We start from the raw sequence: 15890 nt of genomic DNA on the forward strand, positions 1-15890 counted from the left end.
TACCATCAGGTATTGCCCAACCACCATCACCCCACAAAAAAAAATTGCCATCCTTGTCCAGAGCCAGCCACAACCTCTGTCTTGGACAGACTCCCTTGCACACAGCTTGCGATCTATGCGCACGGCCTGATTTCTCCTCAGCCTCCTGTCAATTTTTCTCTCATGGGCAAACAGCATACCTAATGATGCCTCAGGCTACTCCTGGTAGTGCCAGGATCCAACAGGGGTTTCTGCCCATCGACCCCTGCTGTTCTTGGCCCCTTTATCAATTTTGGGGGGGTTTTGTTTGTTAGTTTGTTTGTGTCACACCCAGCAATGCTCAGGGCTTTCTCCTGGCTCTGCTCTTAGGAATCACTCCTGGCGGTGCTCAGGGGACTGTACAGGATGCCTGGGAGCGACTGCAGGTCAGCGACATGCAAGGCAAACACCCTCCCCGTTGTGCTATAGCTCAGGCCCGTTGCTGTTTGTTTCCTATCAATTCCTCATCACTGTGACACTCAGAGGACCTTGGGTTCTCTCCCTGGAGCCCCTTAGCTGGTCTGGAGTGTTGTTTTCTTTCTGTTCGTGTGCGTGTTGTTTTGTCGTTTTGGGGGTTACTCTTGGCTCTGTACCCAGGCGGGAGACCATATGGGATGCCGGGGAAGTGTCCGACTCACTGTGGCATCGCTCAGACCCCTGGAGTATTGTTTTCCGGTCTCAGCACTCCTTCTAGAGGCAGGCAGCCTGGCTAAGGTGCGGGCTGCTGGCTCCAATGGGTCCTCCCCTTGGGGGATACAGCCCCCCTCAACCAGCCGCAGGGGTGTGGCTGCGAGCGTCCTGTGCAGGGGAGGGAACGAAGGCTCAGATTGGTCAGGGCATGACCTGGGGTCATGAAGGCAGTGAGTGGGGCAGGCCGGGGCTCAGCCCTGCTGTGTGACCCCACAGCCCCCCTGGATCTCTGGGTCACGGACTCTGTGAGAGACGAGGGAACACAACCTGGCTCCCACCTGCACCAGGTCATTGGGGCCTTCAGTGATGGGGCTTCCTTCCTTCTTTCCTCAGATCTGGATCGGGCTAGTGTTTTGGTTTTTTTTTTTGCTTTTTGGGTCACACCCAGCAATGCACAGGGGTTACTCCTGGCTCTGCACTCAGGAATTACTCCTGGCGGTGCTAGGGGACCATATGGGATGCTGGGAATCGAACCTGGGTCGGCCGCGTGCAAGGCAAACGCCCCACCCGCTGTGCTATTGCTCCAGCCCCATGGATCGGGCTAGTGTTGATGGGAACCGGGTCCCTCGAGGGCCTGGTTTCCTTGCAGCTTCTTCCCTTCAACCACCCTTTCCTGGGAAGCTGACGGTGTCACCATGAATGACTGGGACGGAGGCGGCCGCGCCCTGCCTCTGCTCACACAGAAGCACCCACTTTGACCACCAACTCCCTCTCCTGAACAAAAGAAAAGGCATTTCCCAAGCTTTTCAAGGGCTGCTAGCCTCGAGGAGAGAAACCAAGGCAGGGCTGGGCGGGAGGCTTGGCCTTCCCATCCATACCCTGATGGACTTGGCACCAGTGCTTGTAGGAGCTAGTGGAAATGTGACGACAGCGTGACTGGTTTTGCCAGCGGCGTGTGGCACGTTGTGGGGGTCTAGGCTCGAGGCCAAGCTACAGAGCGAGGATCCCAAGGCACAGCTGCTTACCACAGGTCACCACAGGTTTGAGGCTGTCAGGAAGGCGAACTGAGCTGCGCCGCCGACACACCCCCTTGCAACGAAACCCAAGGACACAGCCTTGACAGACTGACAGATTGACAGATGCCATCTGCTTTTACTGGACCTGCCTCGACACCCCTGGGATGCTGTCTGGGGGCCTGCTGTCAGAGCACGATGTTTGCAGCCAGGCCGGGGGGGTGGGACCAGGAGCATCACGGCCCTAAACTCACTCTCAGAGCTCTCTCCGCCCAGGGGTCTGGGCGAGATGCCCGGTGTGGGGGAAAAGGGAGGCTGAGGGCACCGGCGGCTCAGCTGGTGCCGGGAGTGTTCCTCGGCGTGGTCAGCTCCGGGCTCCCCTGGCTCCTGCGCTTGGCCTTCTGCGCCCGGAACAGCTGGCGGAGGCGTCGCCGCTGCTGCAGCCAGAACAGCATCTCCACCCGGTCGTGCTTCATCTTCTCCAGGTAGCTGCGCCCCTTGAAAGTCACGGGCTCGCCGAAGAGGGCCTCGATGTCCTCCAGGATGGTGGTCAGCGGCCTCTCCGTGCGCCTGAGGGCCCTGTAGAGTTTGCCGCGGACCTGGTTCTCCTCGAGTAAGCGCCGGGCGCGGCGGTTCTTCTGGAAGAAGCGGTTGGGGTTGGAGGCCTGCCGCTCGAACCACTCGAGCTTCCCCAGCAGCAGCTCCCGCTGCCGGATGTGCTCCAGGGCCTGCTCCCAGGCCTTCACCAAGGAGGGCAGCTGCCTCACATGGGTGTTGGAGCTGTACTTGATGGCCATGTCCAGCTGCTCCTGCGCCGGGACCTCCAGCATGCTCCACAGCTGCTCCAGCCGCTCCTGCAGGCCCAGGAACTTGGGGGACTCGTCCAGGAGCAGCTGCTGCATCCTCTCGCTGTACTCGGTCAGGCTGCCCCAGTGCCACTCTCCGGGCACGAAGTCGGGCTCCTCGTCCTGGAGCAAGGGGGGTGGGTGCTGAATCTTGGGGGTGATTTTGACGGGCGGTGGCAGGGCCTCCTTGGGCACTTCCTCTTGATACAGGTGGAAGATGACGTGGAGGAAATCCGTATCCTCTTGGTAGAGGTACTTGAAATAATCGTCCGTACACACCGTGGCACGCCACCAGCTCAGCCACGAGAGTTTCTGGAAGTAACCGCCCCAGCTCTGCAGCCCTTGGAACGAGGAGAAAGAGGCCATCTTGTCTTCACTGAATCTTAAAGGCTCGGCTGTATACGAGGCGATCCCGGCCAGCCTGGGGTTGATAGCAGCATACTGTTTTTTCGGAAAGAGAAAGGCCGAGGTCAAGAGAGCCGAGGGTTTGGTCTGGAGCGCCGGCTCCTCGCCCAGAGACTCCTGATCGAGCGAGAAGTAGTTGGAGGAGACGCAGCTCATCAGCTCCTTGTACACCTCCCGGATGCTGGTGCCCAGAAAGCGTTCCACCTTCATCTTGTCGAGGAGCCTGGGTTCCAGCTCGCCGCTCAGGTGATTGTACAGCAGCCCGGCGCGCTCCACGCAGTAGGTGCTTTCTAGGCTTCTCTCGGAGACCAGCACGGCTGCGCCCTGGACAAAGCCCTGGTTCACCTTCATGGTGAAAGTGACCGGCTGGGACTGGTCACGAGGGGCTGCAGGGGCTGGGAGCACCGACGGCGCCGAGGCTAATGTGACTTCTTCCAGCTCCTTCTGTGTTTCCTGCAGCCCTTTCAAGCGACTGGCTCTAACCTGGCGCTGGGTCAGGGCCCCCAGGAGCGGGTCGAGGCCGGAGTGCACCGGCGAGGAACAGGGCCGCCCCAGTTTCAGGTTCTTGACCAGCTGCTTCAGGTCCTCGGCCACTCTCCCGGCTGCCAAGTCAGGTTTGCTCTTGGCCACCAGATCCGAGGGGGAGAGAGGGCGACTGGGAAACGGGGGGAGGCCCAGGATGTCAGCCAGCCTTTTGCCCTCCCGCAGACAGGGCATGGATTCGGCCTTCTGGACCAGGAGCTTGGTGAGAGGCAGGGAGGGGATCGGATCCCTGGGTAGGGTAACCCCGGTGGGGGATGCTTGGGGCTGGAGGCTGGTCTTCAGGAATCTAGAGGTGGGCCTGCTCTTTGGCAAGAAGGGCCAGAAGCGCAGAGACTTTCTCTTCTTCAGCCTGGGGATGGACATGAGTTCCTTCAGGGGATCCTGCTCTGGCTCCTCCTTGAGCTCCTTGGGCGTCGGGCGGCTGAGCTTAATAAGGTGGTTCAGGCTGAGCTGACTGAGAGGCACCGAGGCGATGCCAGTGCTGCGGGGCGACGGGATGGTGTAGAGCCTCAGAGCCCCACCGGAGGCAGCGGAGCGCACTTTGTGCACGCTGCCCTGGGCCTGCTCCAGCTGCAGCTGGGCTCGGAAGTCAGCCAGCAGGACTCGGTACACATCAGGGCCGGTGAGGAACTGTGTGCAGTACCTCGCGAGGCTGGCGGCCAAACGGACCAGCATGGCGTTTTTGGTGAAGACGGTCGAGGCGGTCCCCGAGGTCGCCAGCATGCTCAGGTGGCCTAAGAAGAGCTGCTCGCTGCTCAGCAGCACGTGGGCCTGCAGCCGCTTCCGCAGCCTCTGGTTGTCCAAGTGGCTCAGCCCGGGCTCGGGGGGAGGCTCCCACCAGCCACACTTCAGCTCGTCCAGGATGACATTGGTCAAATGACTCCGGGCCTCGGATGACACCGGCAAAGTCAGCCCGCTCTGGGCCAGCCGTTTGGCCACCTGCTGGCACAGCGACGCTGGCGTCAGCCGGGAGACGGGCAAGGGCAGCACCGGGTCCTGCGGGGGGGGTCTCTGAGGCTCGGGCAGCGGCTCCCGGCGAGGGAAGAGCGTCAGCGGGCGCAGCATCCGATGGTAAAGGTGCTGGAACTCCGACTCTTCCTTGGCGGGATCCATTTCAGCACTAGCGGCTCCGACCTGCGGGGGCAGAAGCGGCGACGCGGTTGCTAAGGCAACCGGAGGCCACAGCGCGCCTGCGCAGCCCGCGGGCGCTGTCCGGCCGAGGGGGCGGGGTCTTTGGGCCTGCGCGCGCCGCCGGGGGCGGAGCCAAACGTGGCTTCCGGGGGCTCCGCCTCCTCCGCGACTCCGCGTTTGCACTTCAGGACCGGAGCTGTTCAGGCCGTCCCGAGGCTGACGGGGGCCAGCATGGCATCGAACACGGAGCCTGGCGGGACCGCCTGCACGGTGAGGGCATCGTCGGGCAGAGCCTCGGCCCCTGCGCCGATCGTTAATTCGGGAGAAGGGGGCAAGGAGGCGACCCCCCCAGGTCGGGGACCTCCCCCCTCCCCCCACTCTCCCACCCGGGGCTCCTGCAGTGTCTGGGCCCTGGAGTGTCGGGAGTTCTAGGGGTGTTTGTCCTGGAATGATCGTGGGGGTGGAGCAAAGAGGAGTGGGGAGAGGGGCGTGGGAGTTTTCCCACCCCCAAGGGTCGTCTTCAAGGAAGACCCCGAGCAGGTGCCTTAAGAAGGCCGCGCTTCTCATGGCTGCTCCCTGCCGCCCTGGTAGCTGGAGTTCGCGGTGCAGATGACCTGTCAGAGCTGTGTGGACGCCGTGGGCAAGTCCCTGCAAGGGGTGGCAGGTAAGAGCCAGAGAAACGTTAATGCAACAGCCCAAGGCCTCGGGGAGGTTCAGGCCTGCAGCCCGTGTCAGAGACAGAGGGACAGGGAGAGAGAGGTGGGCATGTGCTCAGAGAGCCAGAGTCCAAGTCCCTGGGTCTCAGGGTCCAGGTCTCTGGCCTGCCCTGGCAGAACCCCTCCTTGGTCAGGGCGGGGCGTTCACCCCCACAGAAGCCGGGAGTAGCCCCACCTCTGTGGGGAGTTCCCGGGACGGCTGTCAGCCCGGGGCTTGGGAAACCGCCTGATTTTCACAAAGCAAACAGCCTCGGTCTGTTCCGGCTTCTGGCGAGCCTGCCCGCTGCCCTGGAGGTGACCCTGCTCCCGGGCGAGGGCCGGGCTCAGGTGGCAAAGAGCGGGGTGCGGCTGACCCCCGCTGCTGGGTGAACTAGTGATCAGCGGATGTGCCCGGCGTGGGGGGGGCTTCACTCCTCCATCCTGCCCCTGCCACTCCTCTCGCATGAAACTTTCTGTGCCTGTTTCTTGGACGTTACGGAAATTGCTCCGGGGGCCGTTGTGAAGAGCCACCCGCTGATGTCTGTCAGGCACTTCGGAAGGGTCTTTGCCCTGTAGTGAGACCCCACTAAGCTGCAGGAGGAACAGGGAGGGTCACAGGTGGTGATGGCTGGCTGGAGGCATTAGAAGACAGATTTCTTTATTTTGGGGGGGATGGGTGACTCATCAGCGGGGCTCAGTTACCTGGGGGCTCTGATGATGCTTTGGGGGGTTAGGCCTGGTCACACTGTGCTATGCAGGCGGTGCTGGGGCCACCAGGGCCACACTTGGCCATACTCAGGGTGACCCTAAAGCTGGGCCTTGGGACCATGTGCATGTAAAGCATGTGCCCTCTGGTCCAGTTCCCTAGCCCCAAGAGGACACGCCCTGGAGCTGGATTTGCTTAAGCTGTGTTTGAAGGGGGTTGTGTGGGGGCCTAAGGGGATAGCCATTCCGCTGAGAGCAGGGGTCCTGAGAGAAGCTTGCGCTCGCCTTGCACATAGCTAACCTGGTTTCATCCCTGGCACTTTACATGGTCTCCCAAATTCTGCTTGAGGACTGAGCTAGGAGTGAACCCTGAGCACTGCCGGCTGTGGTTCCAAATGCCACCCCCCTCTCTCTTATTCTTTTTTTTTTCCCCCGCTTTGGCCACCCGCTGTCTGTGCTCAGAACTTATTCCTGGCTCTGTGCTCAGGGCTCCCTCCTGGTGTTGCTTAAAAAACATATGCAGGGGCTGGAGCGATAGCACAGCGGGTAGGGCGTTTGCCTTGCACCCGGCCGACCCGGGTTCGATCCCCGGCATCCCATATGGTCCCCCAAGCACCGCCAGGAGTAATTCCTGAGTGCAAAGCCAGGAGTAACCCCTGAGCATCGCTGGGTGTGACCCAAAAAGAAAAAAAAAAAAAAAAAAAAAAGAACACAAGCACGAAAATGTGTAAATCTGTAACTGTACCATCACGGTGATTCACTAATTAAAAAAATAAATAAATATAAAAAAATATGCAGGGGCTGGAGCAATAGCACAGCGGGTAGGGCGTTTGCCTTGCATGCAGTCGGCCCGGATTCGATTCCCAGCATTGCATATGGTTCCCCAAGCACCGCCAGGAGTAATTCCTGAGTGCACGAGCCAGGAGTAGCCCCTGTGCATCTCCGGGTATGTCCCAAAAAGCAAAAAAAAAAAAAAAAAAAAAAGAAACCGTGTGCAGTGCCAGGGATGGAACCCGAGTCGGAGCATGCAAGGCATATGCCCTGCCCGCTGCTCTGTCTCCTGCAAGGCCTGTGCTGCGCCGCGTGAGCTGCAACCGGCCCATGCAATACTCCTGCTGCCGGAGCATCGGGCACAGCTGCGGGAGACAGTGAGGTTTTATCCCCGTGCTGGGACCCCTGCACCGCTGAGGACTTCTGGGAACCACTGTCAGGTCTGGGCCAGTGTGGCTTTCTCAGGGACTGGGGAGAAAGGGAGCAGTAGTGGAGAAGGATTGAGGTGCCCTGACTCTGGGCTCAGGTCTCCAATGGGGGAGCGGGGGAGACGCTCCCAGCCCAAGCCTCACTTCCCTGCCCTGGAGCCGCCCTGTGACCTCAGTGCTGGGCGCTGCACTGAACAAGGGCTGAGCCCGCCGTGTGCCCCTGAGCAGCGCTGCAGGGGGACCAGCTTCTGGGGCGGAGAGACACGCACCCAGACAGCAGGGGGGCCCGGTTCCCACACGGGGATCCTCCCGCAGCGCCTAGAATCAGCCCCTCTCGGGGACCCCGTTAGGAAGCCATGTGGCGCCAGCCCCTCACTGTGTCCGAAACACCGCGCCAGGCCTCTCTCCCCACCTGCCCGCAAACCTCATCTTGGCGTCTTTGAGTCCCTCTTGCCCCAGCTGCCCCTGCTCTGTGGCCACCACAGAAACCCGGAGGGACTTTCACAGAGGATGTTGTCCTGCAATGGCTCCGGGGCAGTGACCTATGTGTGTGGTGTGTGTGTGTCCCTGGCCTCATCCCAGGCACCGCATGGGCCCCTGAGCACTGTTTGGTGGGCTGTACAATAGCCCTCTGAAGTAGGTAGAACCATTTCCGTTTGCAGACGAAGCCGCCGACTAGAAAACGCAGCTGGAATGTGGGGCCTCAGGATTTAACTGCAGAACCCACCCCTGGGGCCACCATGCCCTGTGGCCTCCCCCGACTCCCCGTCAGAATGAAAGTCCAGATCCTTCTTTGGTGGCGGGTGCGCTGGCTGTGCCCCTCCCCACCATGTCTTGCTGTAAACCAATGGCCAATCAATAAAGTGTGTTTTCAACAAGTCCAGCTCTTTCCTGTCGCCTGCTGCGCCTGGCCTGCTTGTGTCCACTCTCTGCCCTCTGACTCAGCCCACACTGGCCTTGGTTCTCGAGGGGCAGACGTGTGGCCACTGCTGTTCCCTCTGCTCTCATGCCCCTCCCTTCCTTCGCTCCTGGGCTCAGCGCCTTCCCCCGCTCTGCCTGTCCTGCATAAATAATGGTGCATCACACCATTTGCTTCAGAAATCTCAGGGGATGGAGCTGGAGAGATAGCACAGCGGCTTTGTACACTTGCCTTGCATGCGGCCAACCCAGGTTTGATCCCCAACACCCCCTAGGGTCCCCTGAGCACTGCCAGGAGTGATCCGTGAGCACAGAGCCGGAGGAAGCCCTGAGCACCTCTGGATGTGGCCCCCAAAAAACAAAACGAAAACTCTGTTGTGAATCCCTGCACCCAAACACGCACTGCTCGTGGGCCGGGGATGTCATCTCCCTTGTCCCCTGCTCTGTCCCCACGGCCTGGAGCATGTGTGAGCGAGGAGGCGGGTGCACGAGGAATCCCGGTGGGCAACGTTGAACGTTGCCTGCTTATCTGAGCCCCGGGAGTGTTAGGCTTATCTTGGCCCTTTGGGGCCCAGGCCTGCTTCCAGGGAGGGTGGGGGTGCCCCGGCTTGTGCAGGCTGCCCTCCCAGCTCCGTGTCCTCTGGCCACATGTGCCATTGGGTCACTCTCTGGCCTGGTGGGTGTAAGAGCCCTCGGCAGGGGCCCAAGGAAGCTCAGCCCAGCTCCCAGTCATCTGCTGTCCCCTGTCCCCCCCAGCAGCCCGAGGCCGAGGGCTCTCCGGGAGGGGGCACACAGGCAGCTGTTCTGTGGAGGGAGGAGAAGCTTGGCCACATGGGGTCTCCCTGCACCCTGAGGGGCCGTGAGTATCTGCCACCTTCCCAGGCCCGCTGCTCCCCCCGCAGCACCCCAGAAAACACAAGCCTCATAAGCCCTCGCAAGATTCCCCACCCCACTATTATCTCCTGTGATGGCTCAGAAGGAAGCCAGAGCCTTCTGGAACTTTCTCAGTCTGGTGGTTAGTCCAGGTGCCGTCTGGCTGCTCCTGCAGCCTGGGAGTCCCCGGGGACAAGGACGGTTGCTTCCCCAGACTGTCGTGACTTCCTCCTGCTGAACACTTTGCAGAGAGAGCTGAAGGAGGGAAAGGAAGAACGCATAAGGGGCGCCTGGCGTGGCCGTGCATGGCCTTCCCTTCTCGGAACTGGCAGCCACAAAAGGAAAGACCTTCTTTAGCCAGTGTCCACCACACTGCTCCCAGGGCTGCACCCCACTGTCCCCCTGCACCCCCAGACAGGGAGGCGCAGGGATTCCAGAGTTCCCTCAGGAGCCCGTGCATGGCTGCGTGAAACCGAGGCGCCTCTCTGCCTCTCTGCCCGTTTGGGGCTGCCGTGGGAATCACGCCTCAGGAGCCCTGCAGATGCGGGGTGGCCCAGGGTTCCCGGGCAGGAGTCCCAGAGGGCTGGGTGACACAGTCGCCCGAGCTTGTCCGAGGCCTGCGCTGCACTCCTGCCCCTAGACTAGCCGGTGTGGCCATTCTTGGGAGATCCTGCAGGAGGGCGGGAAAGGGGCCCCGGCCCTGCTTCTCAGGGGAAGACGCGTTGGGGAGAAGAGCGTGCCCACCCGAGGTGAACGCCAGGCCCACGGCGTGGCTCGGAGCAAGTTGCTTTCCAAATAACTTTCCCCTGTTCTCTACCGTTTGTCATTATCACGGAGTCTGGGGCCCTTGATGCGTGTCCAGGGGCTCGTGTATGCTGCTGTGCAACAGGGCTCACACTTACTCATTTGGGTGTGTCGCTCCCCACAGTGTCCAGGGGCTGTTGGCTCTGTGCTTCCGGGCCGGAATCACCCGCTTCCCCATCGTGCTTCCGCGCATGCTCCCCGGGGCTGCGGACTCACTTGGGTCTCACCTGGGGCTCTTGTCTCCCTTGCCATGATGGCTGGGGGTCACTCACCACAGTGGTGGGGCTCGCACCTGCCTGGCTGTGCCCCAGAGATCACATGTGGTGGTGGTGGGGGCGGGGACTGTGGTGGGGCACGTGGGTGGCACCAGGGATCGAACTTCCAAGGTGGTCGCTCTGCCTCTGAGCCCACCCCAGGCCCCAGGCCCCCCAGCCTTTTGTGACTAATTTGACTTAGTGCATTCTTTTTTGTTGTTTTCTGGTGTGTGTGTGTGTGTGTGTATTTTGCGGGGTGTGGGGTGCTCCATGCTCAGCTGTGCTCAGGGATCACTCCTAGTGGACCTTAGGGATCATACACAGTGCTGTAATCTCTCTCTGAAACCCTGAAAGTGTTGTGGGTTTTTTATGTTTTGTTTTTTTGCTTTTTGGGTCACACCTGACGATGCACAGGGGTTATTCCTGGCTCATGCACTCAGGAATTACTCCTGGTGGTGCTTGGGGGACCCTATGGGATGCTGGGAATCGAACCCGGGTTGGGCGCGTACAAGGCAAATGCCCTACCTGCTATGCTATTGCTCCAGTCCCACCTTTAACATTTTTAAGCTTCATTTGTGTCTAGTTGTATCAGTTATATCTAGTTATTACGTCTTTATTACTATTCTGCTATTTTTGCGGAGCCTCCAACAGTAGCACTAGGAGCCACAAGGGCCACTGCCGCCAGGGCTGGGGAGGCCACGTAATGCCAGGGATCAAACCCAGGGCCTTGTGCATGCCAGGCACGTGTTCCTGCCCTTTGAACCATCTCCCTGACCCCGCTTCATACTTTGCGGCTGAGGATGAATCTGCCATGGGGGAACACACAATTTGGTGTGCCTTTCGGCTGTCGTGAATAGCATGGCTTTATCATCCCTGTTCATAAAAGTATTTTAAGGGGTTCTTCTATTATTTCAAAAGTTATGCATAATACCTGGCACGTGACTAGAGCTCACGACGGTCCTGGTGGCCAAGTGGCACCCGCTCCCCTTTCTGTAGGGAGAAGCTGACTCAGGCTGGAGCCATAGTACAGCGGGGAGGGTGCTTGTCCTGTGAGCTCGAGACTGGCATGAGTTCCATCCCGGGCACTCCATGTGGTCTCCCTAGTCCTGCTGGAGTGGGCTCAGGACTGTGGCACACACTGGGCATGCAGAGGCCCTGGGTTCAATCGCTGGCACCACATCGCCCCCAAGTACTGCCCGGTTTAGCCCTGGATGCCCCAGACTGGGGTGACCATGGTGTCCTATAGCACCACAGAGCCGGGTCCAAGCCTTCAGACCACGGGCCCCTCCCAGCCTGGCCTAGTGCTGCTGGCCATGCACCCTGGCCTCCCCTGGCACTGCTTGGGGGACCCCCCCAAACGGAAGAGCCTTGCATTGCCAGAAGTTGCCTCCTGAGCTGGCCTCGGCCACGGGGCCAGGGCTGAAGCCGGGATGGCCGACTGCCATCTGGTCATTCCCACTGCCAGCACGGGCATGCCGGCCCTCTGCTGCCCTCTGCCCTTCCATGCCAGGCGTCCAGAGTGTGGAGGTGCAGCTGGAGAACCAGATGGTCCTGGTGCAGACCACCCTACCCAGCCAGGAGGTGCAGGCCCTTCTCGAGAGCACCGGGCGGCAGGCGGTCCTCAAGGGCATGGGCAGCAGCCTACTGAGTGAGTAGCCCCTCGCATGGGCCTTGGCGAAAGGCTCTAGGGCGATGCACATAAAACCACTTCCGGTTTTATTTCAGGGTGCTGGGGTTTGGAACGGCTTCGGAGAAGGCAGCTGGGTGGGCTCTCAGGTTGGGCGAGGGGTGAGTCCGGCCAGCATCCAATCCCTTGCAGAGAATCTTGGGGCGGCGGTGGCCATGCTGGGGCGCCCTGGCGCCGTGCAGGGCGTGGTACGCTTCCTGCAGCTCAGTCCCGAGCGCTGCCTCATCGAGGGGACCATTGACGGCCTGGAGCCGGGGCTGCACGGGCTCCATGTCCATCAGTTTGGGGACCTCACCGACGACTGCAGCAGGTAAGGGGGGCTTGTCACTGTCTTCAGCCCTTCCCATACACACCTGCTCCCAGACCCAGTCTGCAGACGTGGAGACTGAGGCTTCTCGGGTGAAACGAGCCGTTAGTGGTCCTAGCACATGGGAGGGCGTTAAACCCCCAATCCCACACGAAGCTCCCTTGGCGTTGCTTCCTGCCCCGGGAGGGAAGAGGGTCCCCAGGCGGGAAGGGTGGGCCCATGTTGGGAGGTTGGTCCTGGGCAGACCCTGTGAGGAGGCTTGTCACCGTGGGCGGCCCCAACGCTCGGGGAAGGCAGGGTCCACATCTGAATTCGCTCAGTGCCCTCAACCCAGACTCTGGCACAGGACAGGCCGATGTTAGTGACAAGTGCTGGGGGCAGAGGGAACACAGATGCCATTAGAATGGTTCCCACCGGTCCCCAGCCTCAGTGCTGCCACCGTTTCCTTCTCAGCTGCGGGGAGCACTTCAACCCGGATGGAGCCTCTCATGGGGGCCCCCAGGATGCTGAGCGGGTAAGTGCCGGCAGGGTGAGCCTCGAGCTGAGCGGACCCAGGCCCAGAGGGGACTCTACCCCGGTTCCCTGTTGAGGGGTTCCCCCTCCTCATTTTGGTTCTTTTTGATCCCCTGCTGCGGTCTGGGACTGCCCCCTGGGAACAACAAGGCCACCTACAGGAGACCCCGTTGGCCCCCCAGGCCTGGTATGGAGTGATGCAGGCCGCACTTGACTTGTCACCAGAGAATTGTTCCCCAGCTCAGAGTGTCACCCATGACACTAATGATTAATGATGACTTGACACTCTTTTTTTTTGGATGTTTTTCTTCCCCTTGGGTAATGTAGCTTTTTTTTTTTTGGTTTTTTGGCTTTTTGGGTCACACCCGGCAATGCACAGGGGTTACTCCTGGCTCTGCACTCAGGAATTACCCCTGGAGGTGCTCAGGGGACCCTATGGGATGCTGGGAATCGAACCCAGGTTGGCCGAGTGCAAGGCAAACGCCCTACCCGCTGTGTTATCGCTCCAATCCCCTCTTTTACTTTTTTCTTTCTTTTTTTTTTTGCTTTTTGGGTCACACCCAGCGATGCACAGGGGTTACTCCTGGCTCTGCACTCAGGAATCACCCCTGGCGGTGCTCAGGGGACCATATGGGATGCTGGGAACCGAACCCGGGTTGGCTGCGTGCAAGGCAAACACCCTACCCACTGTGCTATCGCTCCTGCCCCCCCCCTTTTCTTTTTAAAGATTTTTACGGTGTCAGGGATCAACTCTTCACACAAGGGCCAGAGCCATGGTACGGCAGGTAGGGCATTTGCCTTGCACGTGGCCGACCCGGGTTCCAGGAGTGATCCCTGAGTGCAGTGCCAAGAGTAACCCCCGAGGACCACCAGCTGTGGCCCCCAAACCAAAGCAGAACCCAAACAAAAAAACTCACAAATTCAGGGCACATCTTTAGCCTTAAGTTTATATTTTGGGGAGCAGTTCTCCCTAGCAGTGCTCAGGAGGCCCAGGGACCCCCTCCTGGCGATTCTTAGGCAGGAAACTAGCTGACAGGTTAATGCAAGCGTCCAAGGATTCGGGGTTCACCTCAGTGCTGGGGGTCACCGGAGCCACCTCAGTGGGGCCCGGGGCCTCCAGAGCTGCACCCACGATGCTCGGGGGATTGTACAGTCACGTGTCTTTCAGGTGCCTTGACCTCTGCTCTCTCTCTGCTGCCCACAGTCATAAATTTCATTCACTTCCATGTTTTACTCTCATGGAACCTTCATGAATACTCAAAAGCAGGGAAGATCTCATCCTGGGCTCCAGGGTCCCTCTCCCCCGCCCCCGCAGCCACCAGCTCGTGTCCATCGTGCTGCTGTTCCTTCCTCTGCTCCCCTCCACCCTGGATTTTGCAGCAAATTGAGATACGTTGGGGCCAAAATGATAGTACAGTGGAAAGGGCGTTTGCCTTGCACGCGGCTGATTGGTTTCGGTCCCCGGCATCCCAGATGGTCCCCACAAGCACCGCCAGGAGTAATTCCTGAATGCAGAGCCAGGAGTAACCCCTGAGCATTGTTGGGTGTGACCCAGAAAACAAAACAAAACAAAATTTGAGATATGCTTCATACAAGCATAGGTAGATTCTTTTTAACAGAACTTGATATTGCCACTAAGAGGAAAAACCGGTACTGCTAGCCACGCGATGAGGAGGGACATTGAAAAAAAAAAAAAAGCTAAATCAGTGGAGGCCCAAAGTGTTTTTAGGGGGCTGGGCAGAACTCAGCAGGGTGGAATGCTTGCATGGATGCATAAGGCCCCAAGTTCAAACCTTCCCTGGCCCCCACTCACACACACACACACACACACATACACACTGCGGGGCCCAAGCCCTGCACTGCAGGGCTGGACAGTGGCCTCTGGTCCCAGCCTAGCACTGGCTACTCCAGGCCCAGGAGGCGTCCATGGCCTGGCCAGTACCCCGGGCCCTCCCCGTCATCCCACCAGAGGAAAGACACATGGTGGGGGAGCCCGGGATCAGGCTGGAGCCAACACAGCCTCGTGCCCGCCTCACCGTAGCACCGAGGGGACCTGGGGAACGTCTGCGCCAACGCCGACGGCCGCGCCACCTTCAGGATGGAGGATGAGCGGCTGAAGGTAAGGCAGGGGAGATGGGGGGAATCTTCCTCTCGGGCCCCTGGTCTGAGCTCGGTCCCCCTCTCAGGTGTGGGACGTGATCGGCCGGAGCCTGGTCATCGATGAGGGGGAAGATGACCTGGGCCAAGGCAGCCATCCCTTGTCCAAGATCACGGGCAACTCCGGGAAGAGGTGAGCCCGGCGCCCCCCTCCCCTCTTCGGGTTCTTTGTGGCAGCGAGGCAGAGCCCGAGCGGCCCTGACCTTGCCCGTGTTCCCCTGCAGGCTGGCCTGCGGCATCATCGCGCGCTCCGCGGGGCTGTTCCAGAACCCCAAGCAGATCTGCTCGTGCGATGGCCTGACCATCTGGGAGGAGCGCGGCCGGCCCATCGCGGGGGAGGGCCGCAAGGAGCCCACGCAGCCACCAGCCCACCTCTGAGTGGGGCCGCAGCCTCAGGGCCAGCGGTGGTCCTGGTGCCCACCTATGAGCCAGTCTCAGGCCTGATGCCGGGGCCAATTAAAGCTGCTTTTTCCTGTGGAAGTTCTGTGTTTGCTTGGGGCGCCTGTGCCTCCGTGGGCCCAGGAACGCTGTCGCTGGCCCGGCCTCCCCACTTCAAGGACCACCTCTTGGCTTTGAAGTCAAACGAAACTGAATTTTAGATCGGAGTGATAGTACAGTGGGTAGGGTGTTTGCCTTGCATGCGGCCAACCCAGGTTCGATTCCCAGCATCCCATAGGGTCCCCCGAGCACCACCAGGAGTAATTCCTGAGTGCAGAGCCAGGAGTAACCCCTGTGCCCCGCCGGGTCACTGTCATCCCGTTGCTCATTGATCTGTTCGAACGGGCATCAGTAACGTCTCTCATTGAGAGACTTATTGTTACTGTTCTTGGCCTATCCAATACACACGGGTAGCTTGCCAGGCTCTGCCACATGGGCTCGATACTCTCGGTAGCTTGCTAGGCTCTCCGAAAGGGGTGGAGGAATTGAATTTGGGTCGGCCGCGTGAAAGGCGAACGCCCAACCGCTACAGCACAGTGGGTAGGGTATTTGCCTTGCATGCGGCCGGCCCGTGTTCGATTCCTCCGCCCCTCTCGGAGAGCCGGCAAGCTACGGAGAGTATCAGGCCCGCTACGCCAGAGCCTGGCAAGCTACCCGTGGCGTATATGCCAAAAACAGTGACAAGAAGTCTCACAGCTCCGTTGTGAGATGTTACTGGTGCCTGCACGAGCATCGCCGGGTGTAACCCAAAAAGA

General features: G+C 60.2%; 2 protein-coding genes across 2 annotated transcripts; one reads left to right on the plus strand and one right to left on the minus strand.

The window, feature by feature from the left end:
* Positions 1-1829: 1829 nt before the first annotated feature.
* Positions 1830-4567, minus strand: CCDC87 (coiled-coil domain containing 87). The gene has a single exon (XM_004618553.2). It carries the CDS (start codon positions 4565-4567, stop codon positions 1994-1996), a length of 2574 nt encoding a protein of 857 aa, XP_004618610.2. The 3' UTR covers positions 1830-1993.
* A 155-nt stretch (positions 4568-4722) lies between these two features.
* Positions 4723-15497, plus strand: CCS (copper chaperone for superoxide dismutase). Its single transcript, XM_004618449.2, has 8 exons — positions 4723-4855; positions 5177-5249; positions 11544-11681; positions 11853-12030; positions 12481-12541; positions 14582-14659; positions 14727-14830; positions 14922-15497. The coding sequence occupies exons 1-8, from the start codon at positions 4817-4819 to the stop codon at positions 15073-15075; spliced, it is 825 nt and encodes a 274-aa protein (XP_004618506.1). The 5' UTR covers positions 4723-4816; the 3' UTR covers positions 15076-15497.
* Positions 15498-15890: the final 393 nt, after the last annotated feature.

This window comes from Sorex araneus, chromosome 6 (genome assembly GCF_027595985.1).
Source record: "Sorex araneus isolate mSorAra2 chromosome 6, mSorAra2.pri, whole genome shotgun sequence".
NCBI classification, from domain to species: Eukaryota; Metazoa; Chordata; class Mammalia; order Eulipotyphla; family Soricidae; genus Sorex; species Sorex araneus.

Bases quoted from the DNA above. Each gene is read 5' to 3' on its own strand.
- CCDC87 (XM_004618553.2), bottom strand. From the start codon at position 4,567: ATGGATCCCGCCAAGGAAGAGTCGGAGTTCCAGCACCTTTACCATCGG.
- CCS (XM_004618449.2), top strand. From the start codon at position 4,817: ATGGCATCGAACACGGAGCCTGGCGGGACCGCCTGCACG. The intron at 12,031-12,480 runs GTAAGGGGGGCT...TTTCCTTCTCAG, and splicing joins CTCACCGACGACTGCAGCAG to CTGCGGGGAGCACTTCAACC. The intron at 14,831-14,921 runs GTGAGCCCGGCG...GTTCCCCTGCAG, and splicing joins ACGGGCAACTCCGGGAAGAG to GCTGGCCTGCGGCATCATCG.